Below are 24,055 nucleotides of genomic sequence, written 5' to 3'. Positions count from 1 at the left end.
GAAAAACATTATTGGTGTTTATGCTATTTTCTAAAGAAAACATCTGAAGGTAACTTTCATTTTCTATAAAACTCACACACTTATGAAAAGTGGTCTTCTTGGTCTTCCTGGCGTCACTGGGGCTGCTGTGTCTCACAGCTGGGGGGTGACCTATGCTTTGTCGCCTCTGCTCGGCGCCCCTCCAGCTGCACAGAGCCAGCCGCGTGGCTGTACATGGCAGCCTACAAGCAGGGATCTTAAGCAAAATTCTAAAAGGAATGCCACGGAACATGTTCATCAAAACATAGGCCATCTGCTTCATGGTATCCATTACTACAAATAAATGACTAATTTTAAAAATTAGTGTAAAGTAAACAGATATTTAGCTCTTCTCTTGGAACACTGCCCTGGATGGGCATCGGGAACTCCTAAACACTCCTTTCAGAGGGGTCTGTGACTCGCCTGTGGCCAGCAAGCAGGAGAGGCTCAGCCCCCAGCCCCTGCCAATGCCCAGACCTCACACTCGACAGGGGCACTGCTGGCATGTGAAGGCAGCAACCCTCCCACAACTCATCTTGGATCACGGGGTGGGGACATGCTTTCTTCTGAGGGCATGGGCCCAGAGGGAAAATAATTGAGGGCCTTATAATTAAGTAACAGAGCCATTGTTGTTTTTAGAGCAATAGAAAACATTTTAACTGTCTGCTTTTGAAATTAATGAAAAAATATATTTTCTGTATCAGATTATGCCAGTGGAAAGAGGAAATAACAGGTGATGGGAGAGAAGGAACAGAAAGGGAAGGTGGTGTCGGAGAGGGGGACAAGGTGAAGAGGATGAAGGGGGAAGCAGAGAAAGGAGAGGAGGAGAAGAGATATTTTACCAATACAGGAGCGAGGCCCATGGCAAGGAAGATGTAGAGGAGGCGGCAGAGAAAAGGAAAGACACACCGGGCTCCTAACTGAGAGAATGATGCAGTGTACAGTCTGTGCGCAGTCAGGCTGTTAACATCCATTCAACCTGGGTACTGCGTGCCTGTTGTGTGCCTGGGTGTCAGGTAGGATTCAAACTTGCCTGGGATCAGTCCTGGCATCACGTTTATGATTTCAAAGAGGCATAAAACATACACACAGCTACTGTACAAGGCAGTGCTGCCCCGAGGACAGCAGCAGGGCCCGGCTGTCTGCTCCCTGTGGGTCCCAGTGTCACGACGGGCCTGGCACCCAGCAGGTATTCATTAAATGCTTCTCGGATGTGTCAAATGCTAACTTCGTAGTTCTTCAACTGCTCCACCATACAGTGTTAGGGTTCACTCTGAGTTGGCCACAGCAGCTAGCTGGGGGCGGGGGGGGGGCCGGAAATGACACTCCAGCCAGAAACACCCTACATGCCATTCATTTAATAAGCAGTGGGAACCAAACCCAACCAGAAATTCTTCCCTGATAGGATCCCTAGAATAGTTCTTAAATAGCTCCTAGGGAGTCCTGACCTCTGCCTCCAGGTTCTACCTTTGAGTATCTTCTGAGGTCTGGAGAGGCTAGAAATGGGTTTCATTTCTGAAGGAGCAAGTCAGGTGGGCTGCGTAGACGAGGTCCACACTCGCCGTTTACAGCCTCTCTCCCGGACACCTGCGACCTGGGCGTCACCAAAGCAGGCTGTTTGCTTCACACATTCTGAACGTTCCTCTAGACGTAAAAATGCCCTCCAACGTTTCCGCTCTGCTTCTGCTGAACTGTCCTCCCAGATTTCCTTCTCCGTCCGCAGCCAGCTCCTCCTCCGTGCGACACCCCGACCTGGCCTGGCCACAGTCCACGGCCTTCCTTTACCCTCTTTCCTTCTCGCCGCGTTTCTTTCATTTTCTCCCCTCTCTCCGCTGTCTTCATCTTTTCCAACCTTTCTCCTCCTTGGTCCTGGCTCCCTACGAAGCCACACCCATACGGACAAGCGCCAGAGAGTTTGATAATTTACTTCAGGTCAACAAAAGGGAAAGAAACAAAAAAAAAGTGAGCTCCAGCGACGCCATAGCAGAAGCTCAGCCCGTGCAGCTGAGAAGGTCCCGCCCGCCTGCCTGGGCCCCACCTGCCAGGACGCCCGGCGCCCGGCCGGGACCTGCCGCGGCCCGCGGGACACGCGTGGAGGGATGAGCCCCGGCGGCCGCAGGTGCGGGCGGCCCGGGCGGGCCTGGACCACGGGCGGCGCGGGCGGGGACGTGCTCGGCCCACGCCTTCCCCTCCCTCGGCGCCCGACGGCCCCGGGCGGCCCAGCCCCGCGTAGGCTGGAGGCGGCCGGGAAGGGCCGGGAGGAGCCAGCGAGCGCGGGGGTTCCCGCGGGTCCGGGTCCCGCCGGCCGGCCCCACGCTCCTCCGCCCGGCGGGCTCAGGTGCCGGCGGAGCGGTGTCCGGTGTCGGGTGTCCGGTGTCGCAGCAACGGCGGGAGAGCTGCGGCGCCGAGGGCCAGGCCGGTGGTCGTGGTGAGGGGCACGCGGGGCCGCGGGTCGCACAGGCAGCTCCGGCTCCGGGCCGGGTCCCCGAGGGGCGCGCGCGGGGCTGCCCGGGAGGGAGCGCGCGGGCGGCGGGGTGGGGTCGCGTGGGGGTCGCGGGCGGGGGAGGACGGCCTGCCGGGCGCGCGCGGGCCGGGCGGCGGGGACGCTTCCCTCCTTCGAGGGCGCCGTGGGTGCGGGGGAAAGGCGCGGGGCCCGGGGTGGGCGCGCCGCCCCCAGAAGACGGGCCCGGACGGTGGCCGCAGGCGGCCCGGCGGTGACCTTCCCCCGCCCTCGGGTTCGCCGGGCGCCCCCGGGGTGGCGTTAGGGGCAGCGGCGAGTCACTGTGCAGGTTCGCTCAGAGTCGTCTTTCCCCCGCCAGAGTCACAGGAAGGAGGCAGGCGAGCTCCCCTCTTTCTAAACTTAGTCCCTACTCGCCTCCTAAAGGGCTTTGTTTGACTGCCTGCTTGATAGAACAACGACTTGGATACAAGTTTTTTTTTTTTTTTTTGAGTGAAGAAGTAAGTGGAAGGCGTATGCGGGCATAGATCTGGCATGAGTGCAGTTTCTGGGTAAATCCGTGTACAGTGATTTCAAATTTCTGAAGAGGGGTGTATATTTACAAAATTTACCAAATTGCTGTCACCCTTGGCAATTCATTTTATCCTCAAAGATAGCCCTTGTGCAGATAGATTAATAACATAAAGTTGAGTAAGGTAACAGAAAGTCTGAAAACAGAGCTGGCTGTTTTAAAAGAATTACAATTCAAACTATATTCTTACCATTAAAGTTATACCATCCATATCACACTATTTTTATTATTGATTTGGCTGTATCTCTGGCATTTGGGGTAAAGTCTCAGAGTCATTAAAAATACAATTAAAAAAAAATAGGACAGTGGCTCTGGAAAGTGTGAGAGCTAGGCCACATCTCTAGGCATCCTGAAAGACAACTGTGAACCATTAGAAATTTATTTTTGGAAAAAGTAGCAGATGTGGACTTGTTGCTTGTCATTTCTGTCTTTTAAGAAAAGTGTTGTACAAGAAGAAAACTGAGTTAGCCGAGCTTTCCTTTTTACTGGATCTTGCATAAGTGGAAGCCTGCTGCCCTCAGTGTGTTAGACACAGAAAGTCATGCCCGTTTGAATCACTAGCAGCACTGATTGTCCGGGATAAAGTGGGGAAACCCTGGTCAGCTAATTTCCTCATTTCTACTTCCTCTACCCCGGCTCCACTTGTCTCCGTAACTCCCCGCTAGATTATATGGCCTAGACCTCAGATTACAAAGAGTCACAGTTCAGGCTCATTTCACGGTGAGGAAACTCCCTACAGGGAAGTGAAGTGACAGCCCAGAGACACACAGCCCGCAAGGCAGAGCTGGCCGTCCCGTAAGTGGCCTGAGCTGTATTTGAGGAAGGCGTTCGTTCACACCACTGGGAGTCCACAGCCTCAGCGTGGCAGGCAGTGCATATTATTCAGCAGCCTCGCCCCACAAGCATGTTGTCAGCTGGGTCCCCAAGTTTTCTCTGAGGACAGAGGGAAGCCAGTGTCTCTCCCTTAAGGGCCATTAGTTATCTTTAATGCCAAAAAAACCCATGTTTGCTACAAAAGGCGAAACAGCACAAAATGGAAGCTGTGAGAGATTGAACGTGTCATCCCCGAGGTGCAGAGCAGCCCTGCACCCCACGGCCCGCCCGCGCTGGTCCCAGGGACAGTGAGAGGGGGAGCCAAGGAGACTGAGTGCCCGGTGAATGCCGTGGGCAGCATCGTCCACGCCTGGGCCGGCATGGCGGTCATTTCCCGCTGTCCTTCCTGGGGTGGGGGCTTTTCAATACCTGGCCTCCCCTGAGCTCACCTGCAGTTGCAGGGGTGAGGCTTCTGCCCCCGAGAGGGACCCTGCTTCATGTGCTTTCGGTTCGTTTCCGCTCTCGCGAGAACTTGCTGGTTTTCATTCTAAAACTTCACCAGTTGTACCGCATCCCGATGATGCTCTGATTCTGGGTTCACAGACTCTGCTGCATTGACTTGGAGCCAGACCGCCCGGCGTACGCCTTTCCATCTTCTATAAAATGGGGATAGTGAGGGACTGATCTCCAAGATTATGGCAAAGATTCATTAGTTACTGCATGTCAAGCGCTCAAGGTAGTGGCTGCGCGGCAGGTGTCAGCACTTGTGACCAGGAGCGCTCTGGGTGGGGAAGTGGGGGAGGGGGGATTTGGCCCTTTCAGGGTTTTAGTTTTTAGGCTCAACCCACACTGTCCCTGTTGCTGGGAGTCACCCGATTCAAACTGGGAAACAGAGTGGAAGCCTCCAGCTTCACTGGGCTGCTCCCCTCCCCATGTTTAATTTCTGTGAAAGTCAACCCCTGCTCAAGGAACGTGCCAGCATAAGGACATTTACCGGAATGTCAAGGACTCTTTCACTTTGGTTTCTTACCACTTGGTCTGGGAGCACCGGAGTCCAGTGAGCTGAGGACCTGCATTCTTTCTGCGGTTCTGACACCTACAGATAAGAGCTCAGCCTCAGGAAACCACCCTTTAGTGTGGATTTAGTTGGCCCACCCCTGGAGAAGCTGTGAGACCCGAGAGTCAAGAAAGCATCACAGAACTTCAGTACTGTGGCCGTTACAGCCTTTGAAGATCACCTCAAAGCAAAATACAAAGCTAGCCAGGGAGCCGGGGGCGGGCATGGCTGACTGAGTTAAAGTCAGACAGTGCCTTTAATTAAAATTTTCTCGTAACGTTGTGTTCCATTTGAGTTTTGGTAGTTGAATGCGGCAGATTGTAGGATGCAGTTAACGGGAGTCGTGGTAGCCTCAGTAAAGGTCCCTGCTATACAATGACTCGTTAGTGAATCGAGCTATGTGTTGTGTATGCAAACCACTCTGGGTACCCTGGCTCTTGGGCTGTTGCTCATGCTTCTCTCGGAAGACGGGTGTAAATGGAGAAACAGATGCGTGAGGAGGAGTATGAAAAGGTGAAGCTGCAGGGGCCTCCCAGGGGTGAGAGGAGCATCACAGTCTGGCTGGAGAAGGACCAGGTGATGGAACTGGGAGAGCCATGGTGTGGCTAAGTGACTAGTCTGAGGTTTAAGAGCATTTGAACTTAGTTTGGAGAAAAAGATATTTGAGAGGGTGTGGCTAGGTGGTGGGATTATTGAGGCATTGTAAGCACAAAAGGATTCGTCAGTTTCTTAGAACATAGGTGATCCTGGAAAGTCGAAATAAGTAAGCTTTTTTTGTGTATCCTATTATACTGGAACCAAATAAACATCTTTTTTTTTTTCAGAATGGAAATCTATACATTATTTCCTTCTGATTACAAAAATATGAAGGTTTGGTATATTTTTTTAAATAGACCAAATAGAAACATGTAAAGTAGAATGAAACCGCAGTGGGGTAGGCACCCCCATGAAACAACCTGTGTGCTTAGGTCCAAGGTTCCTTCCTCTGAGAAACTCTCTTACAGAGCCAGGACCCTTTGTGATGAGCCTGGTCACCTCCACTCCCCCAGTTTATCTGGTCTGTAAATTTAGATCCTATTAAATTAGGTTATCTGGAAGAGGTACACCTAAAACCTGGTGACCTTCCAAAATGTACATGAATGTTCTCTCCTGCACCTGCACAGTTTTCATGGTTCTAGTGTGTTGTCTGAACATTGTATTGTCCTTTTGTGAAGATGAAAGTACATAATTGTGTTTATTTAGTGCTACTTTTAAGGAGAAATGGGAAAATGGCACTGTGGTCTAATGTTTATTTCTTCTTTTTCCTTCCTTGAGCATGGCTTAGGTTTGGTTTGGGTCTGGGTGGGTAATTCTGAGAAATCTCAAAAACGGTATTTCCTTTTGAAATAACTTCTTTTAATTTTTCCCTGTGCCTTTGTCTCTTTAACTCTGTTCTTAGCCATGGACGTAGTGGTTTGTTGGGCTCTGAGGTAATAGTATGTTTGCTTAGTTGGGAGAAGGCCAAACCTCTGTTCATTTTTTGTTTCCCTGAGATTGACCTGTTAGGGTTTGTTTTGTTTTTTGATAAAGTATCTTTGGAAATTACAGGATACAGGTTACACAAACTCTTAACAAAGCTTGCTTCAGCTTTCTTGTGAAATGAAAAGCAATACTGTATTTCCTCCAAGCTTTATTCCTAAGCCTGTCCTGGCCCCATGTCTGCACATTTTAACACGGCCTGCATTTTGCCTGTTGCTCTTTGCAGGTTCATGAGTGGCGTTTTGGACAGGATGCTTGGTGCCAGGAACCCAGAGCCAGTTTGTTGAATTACTGTCCCAGCCCCTCGAGTCTCGGGGAAGGTCTGTGGGTGCCTCCCAGGGCCAGCCCAGGTGAAGGCAGCCCTGGAAACCATTTTCAAGAACTTTTGCCACAGGTGTAAAAGACTCCACCCTTGCAAAGATGCTGAAACAGATACTGTCGGAGATGTACATAGATCCTGATCTGCTGGCAGAGCTCAGCGAAGAACAGAAACAGATCCTGTTCTTCAAGATGAGGGAGGAGCAGGTCCGCCGATGGAAAGAAAGAGAAGCAGCAATGGAAAAACAGGAGTCCTTGCCAGTGAAACCCAGACCAAAGAAAGGTAAGCGGAGCCCGCCTTGCCTGGGAGCCTGCACATGGGATGCCTCCCCGCTCTTTCCCACGTTTCACACCAGTCAGAAGCAAGCCAGGTGTGAGGTCTAATTTGGCAGGTGGACCCTCAGTGTTACTGAGATTTTAATGGTGCAGTTTATTGACTTGAAGTCTCCATGCTCGTGCATGTACACACACACACACACACACACATGCACGCACATGGCAATTACCCTGGAGTTGTGAGGCCAAAAGCAGATCTCTTACTCAAAACCAGGCTGATCTTAAGCTGCAGTAAAAAGTCACCCGTGGAGCTGGACCTGAGGGGAATTAAGGAAGAGTTCCATCCCCATATTGTCACAGACAACTAATATTCTGCTACCAGCATACAAAGTCTTTGTGTCAAAATCTTTGTAGCAGTGCTGTTTGCATTTCCTAGATTCTAAGAGATATTTCTTTGAGTTTTCTTTTTTAGGGAGATTCACTCTTAAAATGCAAATACTACTAACAGGAAAAAAGTCATAATACTAATTTTTTAGTGTGAGATTATTTTTCAGATGTACTACGTCTTCCTGACTCAAGGAATCCCTGGTAACTTGAGAAGGCCTTTTGGGACCATGGGTGAGGAGGAATTCCTTGTACATCAGGCTTAAAGCATATACACACACAGATGTGGAAAAGCACACATTAACACCCCCCACACACACACACACGCACATTCTGTTATGGATGAATTCCTATTTTGTTTAAAAAAAGCACAGTTTTCGGCTTTAAATTGTCAAAGTGTGATGGGGAGCCTTTATTGAGTAATAGTCAATAGAAAGTTAATTGGTCTTAGTGATTTATTCCATGTCACTTCTTGCTATCATTTTGAAATTGTTAAACTGGGCATAGTTCAGAAAGCAAACCTGATGTCTTTACAGGAGATGGAGCCACATTTGTGCTCTGGGTGGGATCACCTCTGTAGGAGAGCATTACATTTTCTCTTAAAGGCAAAATGCTTGTAGGTTTTGCCTCTTTACTTTGTATTTACTTTTAAAGTTGCACTTGTTCACTTATCAGTGTTTATGAAATCCTATATTTGGGATGCTTTTTTTGTAATAAAATGTTATCATTTGGAAAAAAACAACACAGTTTTCAAGGTCACTCACAGAGAGGTATTCAAGATCAATCTCTCTTCATTTTTCATTAAGCCATGAAAAATTAAATTTGATAAAACCATTCAGGGTTTCAAAGATTGAGAACATGAATCTAACTTGTATACACAGACTCAAAAAGGAAGTCAGTTTAGTGACCTTTACCTTGTACTGCCTTTCATTGAAACCTTTTTCCAATTAAGCCTTTATTTTTCTTTTAAATATTTATTTATTTGGCTGCGCTGGTCTTCGTTGCTGCGTGCTGGATTTTCGTTGTGACATGCGGGATCTTTAGTTGCAGCATGCGGCATCTTTTAGAATCAAGCCTTTACGGTGATACGGAAATAAATATGAGCATCTCTTTTATTATTACTATCATCATGGCAGCTATTTATTAAACACCTGTTTTGTCAGACACCACGCAAAGCACTTTTACTTACATTATTCGTCATCTTCACAATATTTCTGCAAAATAGGTATCAGTTGTCCTGTTTTACAGATGGAAAATCTTAGAATCAGAGAAGTTCAGTAATAAATGCAAGGTCACACCACCAGTTAGTGCCCAGATCTTCTGGGTTTCACAGTACCCTACACTCTCCAAATAGATACTTGTTTTTCCTTCTAGAGGTAACGCGTCCAAACTGAAGCAGGAGCTTTTATCTTTCCGAACTGGCTCCTTCATTTCCTTGCATCCTTCAGTCAGAGTTTACCAGGTATAACCAGGCCACTGGGCACCATGCTGGTTGTGAACATAACACACAGATGTGGTGCGTGACTCTGAAGCCTGGTGACAGCAGAAGGGTTCTTGCCCCTGGAATCGTTGGCCCAGGCTCTTTGAAACACTTTGGGCTTCTCATGTTTGCTGAATTGTCCTCCTCGTGCTGACTTAAGACAATAATTTCCGTTTCTTTGCCTAAGTTCTTCCTTTGCAGGGTTTGAATCTACCTCATCAAAAACCTATGTTACTTTATAAGTTAAGTGATCATAAAAAATGTATGTTGATTTACACAGTGGAATAGGTGTATGTCAACATACTTTTTTAATGATCACTTAACTAATCTAAAAAATACAACAAACTAGTGAATATAACAAAAGAAGCAGATTCACAGACGTAGAGAACAAGCTAGTTGTTACCGGTTGGGGGGAGAGGCAATGTAGGGGAGGGGGAGTGGGAGGTACAAACTACTGGGGGTAAGACAGGCTACAAGGGTGTAGTGTGCAACACGGGGAATAGAGCCAATATTTTGTAATAACTGTAGATGGAGTGTAACCTTTAAAATTGTATAAAAATTTTAAAAAGTAAATTAAAATCAGAAAAGAATCAAAAGAAAAAGGTGAAATTAATATATTTATTTTACCCAAGATGCCCAAAATATGATATCAATATATAATGAATATAAAAGTATTAATGTGGTATTTTGCATTAATTTTCCTCCTACCAAGTCTCTGGTCATTTACCTGTCTAGCACACCTAAGCCCAGAGCAGCCTCATTTCGTGTGCTCAGTAGTGACCTGTGGCCAGCGGCTACCAGACTGGACCCTGCAGCTTCCGCCCTCTCGTTATGCCCCAGCAGGCAGATGAGGTCCAGAATTCTGTCCCTCTCTAACAATCATATTTTCATGCTACATTTTGAAATGATTTTCTGATCTATTACTGAGTTAAATCTATACTTCTGATTGTTTTTTAGCCTCTCCTACTTTAGCCTGAGGATTACTATAAGGTGGACAGGCTCCTAGAATACACAATATGCTAGTTATCACTAAAAGTCTAGTGATGCTTTTTGAAAACTCACCACAGTAGGTTATATAGAGAAAAAAATGACCGGATGACAGTGAAAGAACTGCTAAGTGGTGAGCTAGAATGGTAAAGGAATGGGGTGGACATAGATATATTTATGAGCCAAGAAAAGGACAAGCTCAAAGCCACAGCCCAGCTATGAACCACTAAGGAAAAGTAGCACTTAAGTCAGCCAGACCGTCGAGGAGGAACGCATCCTGAGGGCTCAACAAGCAGCAGCTGGGGCCTTGTTCAGCCTGGGGAGCCCCAGCCATGATAACACAGCCTTGACTTTCTGTGACTTGATCACCAAAGACAGAGCAAGATGAGACACAGAGGAGACCTGTCTTTATAGGGGAAGTGGAGAAAGACTCTCAGATCTTTTCCTTTTCTGTAGTCAAAGAGGAACCACTGTGATGTAAAATGTATTGTTCCAAGTGTTAAATTTAAGGGAGTAATGAACTTCTGTTGTGAAAAACTGATATAACTAGTCTCAAGGCATTGTGGTCAGAAAAGATGCTTGATATGTTTTCAGTTTTCCTAAATTTACTGAGACTTGTTTTGTGGCTTAGCACAAGATCTATCCTGCAAACCGTTCCATGAGCACTTGCAAAGAATGTGTATTCTGCTGCTTTTGGATGGAAAGCCCTCTGTATGTTCATTAAGGCTGTTTGGTCTAATGTGTCATTTAAGGCCCGTGTTTCCTTATTGACTTTCTGTCTGGCTGATCTGTCCATTGCTGTAAGTGGTGTGTTAAAGTCCTGTACTATTATTGCATTACTGTCAATTTCTCCTTTGTCTGTTAACATTTGCCTTATATTTTGAGATGCTCATACGTTGGGTGCATATACAACTGTAACAATGTTACAGTTGTTATATTTTCTTCCTGGATTGATCCCTTGCTCAGTATGTAGTGTCCTTCTTTGTCTCTTATAAGAGTCTTTATTTTATTTTATTTTATTTTATTTTTTAAATTAAAAAAAATTTTTTTTTGCGGTACACGGGCCTCTCACTGTTGTGGCCTCTCCCGTTGCAGAGCACAGGCTCCGGACACGCAGGCTCAGCGGCCATGGCTCACGGGCCCAGCCGCTCCGCGGCATGTGGGATCTTCCTGGACCGGGGCACGAACCCATGTCCCCTGCATCGGCAGGCGGACTCTCAACCACTGCGCCACGAGGGAAGCCCAACAGTCTTTATTTTAAAGTCTATTTTATCTGATATAAATATGGCTACTCTGGCTTTTGTTTTGCTTTGTTTTCCATTGGCATGGAATACCTTTTTCCATCCCCTCACTTTCAATCTGTATGTGTCTCTAGATCTGAAGTGAGTCTCTTGTAGGCAGCATATATATGGGTCTTGTTTCTACATCCATTCAGCCAGCCTACGTCTTTTGGTTGGAGCATTTAGTCCATCATTTACAGTTAAGGTAATTATCAATATGTGTGTTCTTATTGCCATTTTGTTAATGTTTTGGATTCTTATTTTTAGGTCTTCCCCCCCACCCTTTCTTCTTTTGTTCTTCTCTCATGATTTGATGACTGTCTTTGGGTTATGTTTGGATTCTTTTTTCTTTTTCGTGTGTATATCTATTATAGGTTTTCGGTTTGCTGTTACCAGGAGGCTTTTGTATAGCAGCCTATATATATATATACGTGATTGTTTTAAGTTGCTGATCTCTTAATTTCAAATGCATTTTAAAAACCCTGCTTGTGTACTTTCCTCCCTCACAATTACTATTTTTGATATCATATTTTACATCTAATTGTTTTGTGTACCCCTTAACTGGTTATTGTGGATATAGATGATTTTACTACTTTTGTCTTTTAACCTCCTTGCTAGCTTTGTGTGTGGATGATCTCCTACCTTTACGGTATGTTTGCCTTTTTCATTTTGTAATTTTCTTGTTTCTAGTTGTGGCCTTTTTCACCTAGAGGAGTTCCTTTAACATTTGTTGTAAAACTGCTTTTGTGGTGCTGAATTCTTTTAGCTCTTGCTTGTCTATAAAGATTTTGATATCTCCATCGAATCTGAATGAGAGCTTTGCTGGGTAGCGTATTCTTGGTTGCAGGTTTTTCCCTTTCATCACTTTAAATATATCGTGCCACTCCCTTCTGACCTGCAGAAAAATCAGCTGATAGTCTTATGGGACTTCCCTTGTATGTTATTTGTTGCTTTTCCCTTGCTGCTTTTAATATTCTGTATCTTTAATTTTTGTCATTTTAATTACAGTGTGTTTTGGTATGTTCCTCTTTGGGTTCGTCCTGTATGGGACTCTCTGTGCTTTCTTGACTTGGGTGACTATTTCCTTTCCCAGGTTAGGGAAGTTTTCAGTTATTATGTCTTCAAATATTTTCTCAGACTCTTTCCCTCTCTCTTCTCCTTCTGGGCCCCTATAATGAGAATATTAGTGCATTTGATGTTGTCCTAGAGGTCTCTTAAACTATCCTCATTTCTTTTCATTCTTTTTTCTTTTTTCCTGTTCAGCAGCAGTGATTTCTGCTACTCTGTCTTCCAGCTCACTGATCCATTCTTCTGTATCATTTAGTCTACTATTGATTCCTTCTAGTGTATTTTTCATTTCAGTTATTGTATTCTTCTCTGTTTGGTTGTTCTTTATATTTTCTAACTCTTTTGTTAAAAAATTCGAACTTCTTGCTCTGTGCATCCAGTCTCCTTCAGAGATCTTTGATCATCTTTATGAGCACTACCCTGAACTCTTTCTTGGGTAGATTGCCTATCTCCACTTCACTTAGTTCTTCTTCTGAGGTTTTATCTTGTTCCTTCATCTGGAACATGTTCCTCTGCTGCCTCATTTTGTCTAAGTTGTTATTTGTATTTTTATGTATGTGGTAGGTTAGTTATGTTTCTCAGCCTTGGAAAAGTGGCCTTCTGTAGGAGATGTCCTATGTGTCCCAGCAGCACACTCCCACCTTGTCACTCAAGGTATAGGCTCTAGGGGTGCCCCCTAAGAGGACTATGTCAGCCCTTCTGTCATAGGGGCTGAGTGTGCAGGCCATCTGGGGGTCTTGGTTGGTCCCCAGCCTGGTTGGTTCTCAGGCCCTGCCTTGTGTGGATGCTGCCGGCTGCTGTGTAGATGGATCTGGCCATAAGGTGACTGGTTGAGGAATCCTAGGGGGCCCTGGGGCTAGTGCTGGCTCACTGGTGAGTGGAATCAGGGTACCAAAGACTCCAGGGATATTGTGTACCCACTGACAGGTGAACGTAGGTCCTGGTGCTAGTGCTGGACTGCTGGCAGGCAGAGCCAGGTCCTGGAGTCTGGCTGCAGGGCCCAGGGATCCGAGAACTCATTTCAAATCATTGGTGGTTGGGGAGCCAGTTGCTGGCACAGTTGGATCTGGGGTCTGGGGTGTCCTGAAGCTTGTGCTGGCCTGCTAGTGGGCAGGGCCAGGTCCCAGCTGGTCCCACAGTAGGGTCTGGTGAGCTGTGGGTGGGCTGAATCTGCAGGCTGTGGGATCATAGTTTTGTTGCTTCTGGTGTCTGCCTCCTGGCCAGTGAGCCTGGTCTAGAGACTAGTGCCTGCTTCCTAGAGCGAAGGGTCAGTGCCTGCCCACTGGTGTGTAGAGTTAGGTCTTGGCCCGCTGGTGGGCAGGGCCAAGTCTAGAGGTGTGTCTAGAGTCAGCTGTGGGCTCAGGAAGTCTTTAGGCAGCCTGCTTATGGGTGGGGCTATGTCCCCATCCAGTTGGTTGTTTGGCCTGAGGCATCCTAGCAGTGCTGCCTACAGGCTGTTGGGTGGGACCAGATCTTGGCGCTCCTGAGCCAAGATGGCAGCCACCAACAGCAATGTTCTCGCAATAGAATGTTCCCAAATATGTCTGCCACCAGTATTTATGGGCCCAGGGTGATCCGTAGCCACCCCCACCTCTCTGGGAGACTCTCCAAGACCAACACGTAGGTCTGGCCCAGGCTCTTATCAAATTACTGCTTTTTGCCCCGGGTCCTGGTGCATGTGAGATTTTGTGTGTGCCCTTTAGGAGTGAAGTCTCTCTTTCCCCCACTCCTGTGGGGCTCCCGAAATTAAGCCCTGCTGGCCTTTAAAAGTCAAATGCTCTGGGGGTCATCTTCCTCGTGTAGGAACTCTGGGCTGGGGAGGCTGATGGGGGCTCAGCATGCTCCCTCCTGTGGGAGAACCTCTGCAGTACAATTGTTCTCCAGCCTATGGGTCACCCACCTGGCGTACATGTCTCGTTGTGACTCCTTCTTTATGTCTAGTTGTAGGAGATCTCTTCTTGAAGGTTCTGGTCTTTTCCATCGATGGTTGTTCTGCAGATAGTTGTGATGTTGGTGTGCTTGTGAGAGGGGGTGAGCGCAGGGTCTTTCTACACCATCATCTTGGGCAAACTCCTCTTTTGATTTTTTAGTTGGGCTACTAGAAAATGTATAACGACAGGCAGAGCGCCCATTGGACAGCACTGCTCTAGACAGTAAACATGGCACCAGCCAGCACTGATTGAGCTGACGGCATGTCAGACCCTGAACTCTGTGATTAAATATATCATCTCATTAAATGATCACAGCCAAGCCTGGAGCTGAGTTACCGTTCACCTTTTACAGGTGAGGAAAATGAGGCTGAGGGACCTTAATAACTTGCCCAGGGCAGCAGCTACTAAGTGACCCTGAGTCTGACTCTCCCGGAGCCAATGCTGTTGACAAACGTACCACCTGTTCAGCTTACCTGGAGCTTTGTAACAGTTCCTGTTGTCTTCAGGTGCCCTGCTCGCGTCTGAACACGTGCTTGCATCGGCGTCCTGCCGTGGAGCATTTATTCTGTAAGATTCTCTCTGGTAACACACACAAAGGAGGCTGCCTAGCAATGGACCTCTCTCCAGCTGGCAGAAGCCTCACGCAGGAGGCTGGGCTCTGGGCGCCGTGTGTGGTGCCCGAGAGGCTCCTCGTGTGCCCCTGAAACAGACTCGGGCTTGTGACATTTCATTTGTGGATTCTCAGGCAAGTTCCTTTATGCAAAACCTTCCCTTTTTCATGAAATGATGATAAAGCCTTGCTTTGTGCCACCTGCCGTGTCTACTTCCTCCCCTCCCTTCATTCCTGACCCAGCACGGTGACCTCTGCTGCTAGAGTCAGTTCTTACGTCAGTCGATTCCTCAGCTGCGTCTGACCCTGTGAGCTGCCTCTCAGAGTCTCTTGTTGGTGTCATGGTCACTTGCTGTGTCCATGACGGCTTCTTTTTCGTCTCTGCCTGACCCTGAATACCCGTGTTCCCCAGGGGAGTCTCACTCTACACCGGTGGTTGGTAACCTTGAGGTGGGATTGAGGGACCCATAGACTCCATGGAAAACTTATGAAAAGCTTGGACCAGGAAAATGCACACAGAGGATGTTTCGTGTAGAGTTTCCCGATGTTCACAGACTCCCTGAGGCTCATTCAGACTCAGAGACTAGGTTAAGGTTAGGGTCTCTGTATTCTCTCCCTGGGGCATCTCTTCTGCTCTTTATGTCAGACTCTCACACCTGTATTTCAAAGCCAGACCTTTCACCTGAGCTTTGGTTTCCTTGTCAGTTACCCAATGAGCATCTCCGCTCAGAAGACCCTTAGGCCCTGCAAACTTGATGCAAAACCGAGTTAATCACCATCACCATGGTTCTCCCCACCCCCAGGCCTGGTCCTGCCTCTCAATCTCCACCATGATCTGTGGCCCTGAGTCACCAAAGCCAGAAACCCGGGAGTCCCCTGGTTACTCCTGACCTCACTGCACCCCACCTGCTCCATCCCAGGGAGGTTTCCCCCACCAACCTGCTTGTCTGTTAGTGTGTGCCAGCCAGAAGCCTTGTATTTATGTTGTTTCATTTAATCCTCGCAAGAATCCAGGGAGGTGAACGTTGCCCCCTTATTCTTACAAATAAGGAAACAAACTTGGAGAAAGTAACTTGTGTGGGTCACCGGTGGAGTCAGGGTTTGAACTCAGGTCCAGATCTACTCCAGGTCTGTTCTGAGCCACTGGTCCCAGCCCTGTCTGTGCCCCTCACTCTGGGCTGGATAGTGTAACGGACCTGGTGTCTTATGCGTGGAGCACCGGATGCAGATGCTCACTGGCTGCCCTTCCCTTTCACCTCCACGAGCTGTGGACTCAGCGGGCCTCCCTCCTGGCTCACCTTCTCACTTGTCTGTGCCACCTCCTGCTTCCCTGGACCATGGTGCCATGCACATTCTCCAACTTCCTTCCTGTCCTTTTGTCTCTATAGTAAGCATAAATATTTTTGAAGTTTTAAAGGATGGACCTGTGTTAGTAACTGCAGGATTCTTACCAGGTTAACTTCAGGAAGTGCCTGTAGGACTGGGCCTTGTCCTTCACTAAATGCACATGAGGCTGGAGCTGTCCAGCTCTGCAGGGCCCTGAGGGCACATGCCAGTGACCCCACACCCAGCTTGCTCAGCAGAGCCCTGCACGTTCTCCATTTCCTGCCATTCCTGTTGGTGGGTTTCCTTTCTTGCTCTCAAAAGTATTTCCGTTTGGACAATGCATCAGAGGTGGCTCTAAACACAGGTTTTACCATCTCACAGCCGAATTTTGAATTCTGGTTCCAGTTTCACCACCTCTATGATCTTGGGCAAGTTACCCTCCCTAAGCCTCAATTTCCTTGTGGTCAAGTAGGGTTAGTAACAGCCTCGGTGGTGCTCTAAGTATTTCAAGGCAGACCTGGCATGGGCATCAGTCAGAAGGGACATGGCCATAGCACCCGAGTCCCGGAGGCCCCACCGGCCAGGCATTCATTTAGCCTTTGGTTTCTGGGTTGGAGGTGGGTGACCTAGAGGAGCGGCCAGAGTGGTGGGAGAGTCCTGGGATGTTGTGAGTTCAGGGAGCATATGGACACGGCAGCCTGGGGTTGGTAGGAGCCCTGCTTCCGTCAGCCCTGGTGTAGTTCATGCGTGATGCGTTAGGGGCCCTGGTTCTGTTGCTCTTCCGGCTTCTGTTCTCCGAGTCCATGGTCTTCTCTCAGTGGGGGTAGAGCATGCAATTCTCCCTCTCTCCATCCCTCTCCCTCTCATGCGCACCTGCTACTGTGCTCGTCCCTCCAAGTGGATCAGTCAGAGTGGAGACCAGGTGCTGACTCTGAGGCACAGTCATAGCCCCAGGGGCCGTGTTGACCTCAGTGGAGGTCACACACACCACACCTCCGGGTGCTGCCTCCTGCCCCCTGCGGGCCCAACACGTGCTGCATGAGCGGCGTCACGCTCCCCCGTCAGAGCGGAATGGGCCTGGCCATGGCCTTGCCAGGGACGTGCGTGACCCGTCACTGTTTTTGTGTGACATTCTACAGCACTGCCTCTTGAGTCCCTAAGAGCAAGCTTGAGAGCACTGCAGCATAGAAACATGAGTTGAAGACTGGGAAACAAGCTCATAATTCAATGGAGGTGCTGTAACAGGTCCCTCTCTCACTGTCCTCTGAGTTGAAGTCAGCAGGAGGCCCAGGACACCTGGAGAGCATTAAGTCAGGACGAGTTGCAGTGCCTGCCCTGTTAACACCCCTCATGCTTGTACCTTTACCTTAAGGAGGCACACTGGGAACTGAACGGGGTTCCGTGCAGCTAAGTTTCAACTCTAAGCAGCCGAGCTTTTCCCTCTCCTCAAAAGCACCCTCTTTCCCTGCTCTCTCCTGTCCCTGTGTCCCCATCCCCGGCCTGGTCCCTGGCGTCCATACTCCTTCCCCTCGCAGCAACCCAGTGGAAGCGTCCACGTTCCCCTGAGCGCCTGGGCTGCTCTGTCCTGCCCACGGGCACAGCAGGTCATGGCAGGAGCTCAGTGATGCCCGCTGAGCCCCGCCGAACCCTCTTTGCTCCTCCCCTAGTAACTTGTGCCCAGTCCTTTGTGCCCCATGTAGCCTGCCCCGTCTGTCTGAAGTGACCGTCTCTGAGGTCGGAACCTCTCCTCTCCTGGAGGCAAGGCATCCTCTCCACTCTCCTTCCAGTTATTTAGGAGTCAGAATTCCCTCTCCCTCTTTTTCCTTTTGAATCAGGACTCTCCTTCCCCTGTCTTTTCTTCTGTGTCCTGACGAAGCACGTGCTTTTCCGAGGGTCTCTCCTGGGTTTCATTCTCCGGGCCAGCGGTGTCCACGATGGCATCTGTAAAGTAATCCCCACATTCACACTGCATCCTGACCTCACTCTAAACTTCAATTCCATGTTTCAGGTATGTGCTCAACCTTGCCATCTGGGTTTCTAGTAAAACTGAAAATAGTTTATTCTTCGTTTCCCAAAACGTTCACTACCTAACTCCTCAAACACGTATTTTCTTGACGTCACTGTTTATCATCCCACGTTCTCAAACCTTCGGCCTCATCTTTGAGTCCTTCCTTGCCTCGGCTGCCCAGATGCCATCGCCCCGTTGGAGGCCGTCTTCCCCTCGTGCAGGCCCGGCTGGCCTCACCCCTCTTCTCTCCACCCTTTGTCTCCTGCAACATCATTGTACACCCACTGCACACCACCTGGTCCAGGTCCTCCCTGCGTGCGGACGTGCTGCAGGGCTTCCTGGTCCTGGCACCACCTGCACAGAGACTGTCCTGGACTCTTTTTATAATTGAAGTCGAGCTGATTTACAATACTGCATTAGTTTCAGGTGTACAGCATAGGGTTTGGTTTTGGGGTTTTTTGGCAGATTAGATTTGATTATAGATTATTATAAGATATTGAATATAATTATACAGTAGGTATAATTATACAGTACAATAATTATACACTGCTATATGGTAGGTCCTTGTTTATCTATTTTATGTACCTGTTATGTGGTTTGTATCTGTTAATCCCATACTCCTAATTTATCCCTCTCCCCTTTAGTAACCATAAGTTTGTTTTCTATGTCTATGAGTCTGTTTCTGATATGGATTCATTTGTATTATTTTTAAATTCCACATATAAGATTCCACATATTATATAGTATTTGTCTTTCTTTGTGTGACTTACTTCATTTAGTATAATATTCTCTAGGTCCATCCATGTTGCTGCAAATGGCAATATTTCATTCTTTTTTATGGCTGAGTAATATTCCAGTGTGTGTGTGTGTGTGTGTGTGTGTGTGTGTGTGTGTGTGTGTGTGTATCACATCTTCTTAAGCCATTCATCTGTTGATGGACACTTGGGTTGTTTCCATGTCTTGGCTATTTTAAATCATGCTGCTATGACCATTGGGGTGCATGTATCTTTTTGAATTAGAGTTTTCTCCAGATATATGCCCAGGAGTGGGATTGCTGGATCATATGGTAGCTCTATTTTTAGTTTTTTTTTTTTTTTTTTTTTTTCTGTACGGGGGCCTCTCACTGTTGTGGCCTCTCCCGTTGCGGAGCACAGGCTCCGGACGCGCAGGCTCAGCGGCCATGGCTCACGGGCCCAGCCGCTCCACGGCATGTGGGATCTTCCCGGACCGGGGCACGAACCCGTGTCCCCTGCATCGGCAGGCGGACTCTCAACCACTGCGCCACCAGGGAAGCCCTATTTTTAGTTTTTTAAGGAACCTCCATACTGTTCTCCATAGTAGATGCACCAATTTACATTCCCACCAATAGTGTAAGAGGGTTCCCTTTTCTCCACACCCTCTTTAGCATTTATTATTTGTGGACGTTTTGATGATGGCCATTCTGACTGGTGTGAGTTGATAGCTCATTGTGGTTGATTTACATTTCTCTAATAGTTAGCGAAGTTGAGAATCTTTTCTTGTGCCTGTTGACCATCTGTATGTCTTCTTTAGAAAAACATCTGTTTAGGTTTCTGCTCCTTTTTTGATTGGGTTGTTTATTTTTTTGATATTGAGTTCTATGAGCTGTCTGTATATTTTGAATATTAACCCCTTGTTGTTTGTATAATTTGCAAATATTTTCTCCCATTCCATAGGTTGTTTTTTCATTTTGTTGATGGTTTCCTTTACTGTGCAAAAGCTCATATGTTTGGTTAGGTCCCATTTATTTATTGTTTGCTTTTATTTCTTTTGCCTTGGGAGACTGACCTAAGAAAACATTGGTACAATTTATGTCAGAGGAGGTTTTGCCTATGTTCTCTTCTAGGAGTTTTACGGTGTCATGTCTTACAGGTGTGGACTCTTGCTTGGTCACTCAGACCAAGAACATGGAGCTAATGCTTTTTGAACACTTGTCATGTGACAGGCCTGTGAGTTCAGACTCATTACCTCTGTTTTATCAAAGAGGGAACTCTGGCTCGGAGAAATATTGTGATATATACATGGTCACGTAAAGAGTTGGTAGAAGCACTGGGATTTTAGTACCACTTTCTGGCTTTATGCAACACAGGGCCTAAATTTAAACCCTTCAGCCTGGTGTCTGGGACCTGTGCCAGGCGGCCACCTGCTCCCCCTGCATGATCCTCAGCCCACGGCCAGGTGGCTTCTAAAGCCTCTCGGCTCTGACGGAGACCCTTGTTCCCCATGGCCCCATGTTGATTCCCTTCTCTGATCTTGGTCATGCTGTTCCTTGTGTCCAGCACCAAACCCACCCCTATTCTCTGTCCAGATTCCATATCCATCCTCCCAAACTGAACACAAAGAACTTCTTATTTCTTCCCTGTCCTTCTGAAGCATTCTCCGTCCTCTGAATCCTCAATGGACTTAAATCTCTCGTGGTTACGGTGTATGTCCCCGGCCCTCCACACATCCCGCAGCACTTCAACACCCCTCCCCAGTTACTGCAACTTTTCTAGGTAACTAGTTGGTCAGCACCTGCCTGCCCCAGCTAGAAGGAGGGACTGGTCTGTCTTGTTTGTAAGTGTTCACGCGTGTCTACCTCAGGGCCTGGCACATAGCAGATACGCAGTGAAGTTCGTTAAGTCAGTGACCTACCACCCTACTCTTTCTCTCCCAGGCTCTGGGTGACCTGCAGGAGGATGTTTCACCCCACATCTCCGCAGCACCCAGCTCTGCATCCTGCCAGCGTTAGGAACGCAGTAGGATTTTGTGGAAGGAGCTACACAGAGGCCCTGCTAGCCCCCCTATCTTGGTACGAAGCAGAGGGCACCAGGCCGACACTCAGTTTACGGGAATGATTCCCCCTCCCTGGATTCAGGGAGCTGTGTGGGCCCCCTGGAGGACCCCAGTGTCTTCAGAGCAGAGACCCCTGTCAGGGCCGCTAAATCTGACACATCCTATCTAATTCCCTTTCTTCCTGCCCCAAAGCCTCTGCCTCTTTACCTTCACTCTACTTTCTGTGACATGGCCACGGCCCGGCCTGCATGCCAGCTGCTGCCCATGTCACACACTCAACACCACTGGCTAGTGTGGGTCCTCAGGCCCAGGCATCTTGACCAGCCGTGGACCACGATAGCCCTGGTGAGTCCCCTCTGGGGCCTTCAGGTTTAGGACTGCCCACCCCCTCTCCTGGGAATGGTCCACCGTCCCGGGTTTCAGGGAACATGACCTGTGCGGCCACATCTGAGGAGCAGGAACTAGAGAGAATGTAACACAACCCCTGCTGGGAGCAGGCGCAGGTTCGGTTATTCAAGTAGCTTCCCCGCGTCTCACACTTCGGGCGTGTCATCTCTCATGGGCTGGCCCGAGTCTCTGAGCTGGCACGTCCGTCTGTCAACAGTACAGAGGGACGGTGGCGCCAGCCTCTCCTGTGAGTCCGTCATGTGTCGTGTGTCAGACACCTGGGGACCTGCCTGCACGGCTGTCGCCGCCTCCCCACAGCCATCCTCCTGAGTAGATGTTAGCATTCCCATTTTGCAGGTAAGAAAATTGAGGCTTAGGGAGATTAAATAATTTGTCCAAGCCACACAGCTAAGTGGCAGGGCTAGGATTTAGACTAAAGCCGGTGTGACTCTCAAGTGTTTGCCTTGTACTCAGCAATGAAACCTAGAAATGTAGTGGACACCCCAAGCCCTGGAGCAGCCGGGTTGCAGGGAGATTCTTAGGCTGCAGATGTTCTGGTGCCTGATGCTGCTTTGTTGCCCTAAACATAATGCAGACAATGCCTGCTTTCTTCCCATCTTGCATCTTCACTTAGAAAATGGGCACCACATCCATCATAGTTTCAAACAAGCGTACTGCAGCCCACTGCCGCCGCCCTGGGAGTGCTGCTCATTCTGAGCAGGTTGGACGAGCTTTGCCTCATCTGATTTTCAGATACTTGAATGATGAAAAACATCCTAACCCATGGCTAAAGATACTTGTTCATCCAAATTCTGTTTTGCCTGCAGACAACGGCAAATCGGTTCATTGGAAACTGGGAGCCGACGAGGAAGTCTGGGTGTGGGTGATGGGTGAGCACCACCTCGATAAACCCTACGACACGCTCTGTGATGAGATCCTTGCCCAGAGGGCACGGCTGAAGTCGGGGCAGGAGGTGCGGGAGCTCAGGTATGAACCTGCAGGCCCGTGAGGGACTGGCCAGGCACCACACAATGGGGCTGCGAGACCTCTCGCTCTCAGACCCTGTGGGGGGCCTGGTGGGACTTGAGGGCGCACGGTGACTCCCAGCTTCTGGAAAGTTCCTTCAGACTTCCGGCGACTCCCTTCATTTTCACAGCGCCACCATGTCGGCCGTTTCGCTTTCCTGCTTGGGCGTGGAGGTGGTTCCCTGGTGACCCCGGGCTTCCCTAGCCTCGCGCTGGAACAGTGCAGCTGTGGGAGGGGTGCGGCGCGGGGACCCCTCGGGCTTCAGGCTCTGGGGGCCCCAGAGGAAGCGGGCCCGAGGGTGCTTGTCTGTGCTGGGTGCTGGGAGCTCAGGGACGGGCCAGGAGCTTGCAGTTCAGGAGGAGAAACAGGCAGACACACAGGCTGTGGTGTGCGCTGGGACTAAGGTCAGGCAGAGGGCTCCCCGAGCCCATCATCCTGATCCACGGCAGTGAACCTTGAAAGGTGAGTAGTTTTCCAGCTACAGAAGGTCAGGCAGGACAATGCAGGCAGAGGGGTCATTAAGACCACTCAATGGAGCATGTATGGCACTTTGGGTGATGGTGAGTCCTTCCGCCTCTTTGGGGTGCACAGGGGTGAGGGGGGCCGTGCTCTGAAGTGCCTGGAAGGCCCGGTTTAGGAGTTGGAACCTTATTCTGTGACAGTGAGGAGGTGGTGAATGAGGAAGCGACATAATCAACTGCAGAGACAGGAAGGTAGCTTGGGTGGGAGCAGTGAGGCAGGGGATGGGTCCCCTGGGCTGGGTGCCAGGGTGGCCTCTGCGAAGTGTTGGCAGCCCCATGCGAGCGGGGAAATAGGAACAGACACGTGGGCCTCTCTTCCGTGCCGCGGTCCTGTGACTTCACAGCCGTAAGTGGGCACACGGAGAGAAAGGGACTCTTTGCTGCTGATGACACAAAGGCCGTGTGCCCTGGCTGTTTAGCTTCCGAACCAGGAGCCAGGCAGACCTGGGTTTCAGTCCTGGCTGCTGCGTGGCCTCGGATGAGTGAGACCATTATTTTGAGCCTCTTACAGCAAAGCAAGGATAACAGCGCCTTCCTCGCAGGGTTGTTATGAGGATTAAGTTAATGTCTTTAAATACCTAGCAAAGGGCTCAGCCTACCATCAGCGCTCCGTAAATGGTACCCATTACTGGTTTCCACGTAATTTGAATGCAGACCTCTACTTTGGGAAAGCTGTCTTTGTTGAAGACTGTCTTTGATTATTCCACATTTGTTTCTCTTCAGAAAAACTCAGTCCAGAGAATTCACCAGCAGCTTGAAACCAAAGTCACACTCCTCCGATGTGCGGGCACCAGGTGACCGGGAGCCTCGGAGCGTGTGTGAGAAGGCGGCAGAAGAGGGGGGACACGGGCGCGGCCGCGGGCCAGCTTCACCCCTAGAAGAGCAGAAAACGCCCGTGAGTCTTTCCTGTCTGTAAATGTGCGGAATTTCATGACGGGGGAGATGGAGGTATTGGGGTCACTGAGCGTCAGGATCCTAAACTGGCTTTTCTGGGACAAATCCCTCTCAGCTTGAAGGCCCTGCTGTTACTCCTTGTTGGGAGATTCGGGGGTTTGGTTCACCTGCCTTTTCACAAACAGTATAAGGCACCCTTTTCACGGGAGAAGGTGTGAGGAAAGAACTCTAGATACAAAACTGTGCATTTTAAGACATTTCCGGGGTTATTTTTCCGTGTTATGTGCCTTCTATAATGGCTCGGCAGACTCTTGAAGGGCCAGATGGTGGA

At 48.9% G+C, this 24,055-nt stretch overlaps 1 protein-coding gene across 5 annotated transcripts in view; it reads left to right on the top strand.

Moving 5' to 3' along the window:
• Positions 1 to 1,381: 1,381 nt before the first annotated feature.
• Positions 1,382 to 24,055, top strand: part of SH2D4A (SH2 domain containing 4A) — a 73,986-nt gene continuing 51,312 nt past the window's right edge. Inside the window, exons 1-4 of one of the 5 annotated variants that reach the window (XM_032618379.1) lie at positions 1,382 to 1,550; positions 6,662 to 7,036; positions 22,111 to 22,270; positions 23,554 to 23,725. In XM_032618379.1, coding sequence (XP_032474270.1) covers positions 6,856 to 7,036; positions 22,111 to 22,270; positions 23,554 to 23,725 — 513 coding nt within the window. In that variant the 5' untranslated portion in view covers positions 1,382 to 1,550; positions 6,662 to 6,855. Of the gene's footprint in view, positions 1,551 to 1,677; positions 2,138 to 2,255; positions 2,447 to 2,679; positions 7,037 to 22,110; positions 22,271 to 23,553; positions 23,726 to 24,055 lie in introns of those variants that run through there. The other 4 variants (XM_032618378.1, XM_032618377.1, XM_032618380.1 and 1 more) reach the window with 4 other exon arrangements.

Source organism: Phocoena sinus, chromosome 21, assembly GCF_008692025.1.
Source record: "Phocoena sinus isolate mPhoSin1 chromosome 21, mPhoSin1.pri, whole genome shotgun sequence".
Lineage (NCBI taxonomy): Eukaryota > Metazoa > Chordata > Mammalia > Artiodactyla > Phocoenidae > Phocoena > Phocoena sinus.
The sequence above is the reverse complement of the archived record's forward strand: the minus strand, read 5'-3'. Positions and strand labels throughout refer to the sequence as shown.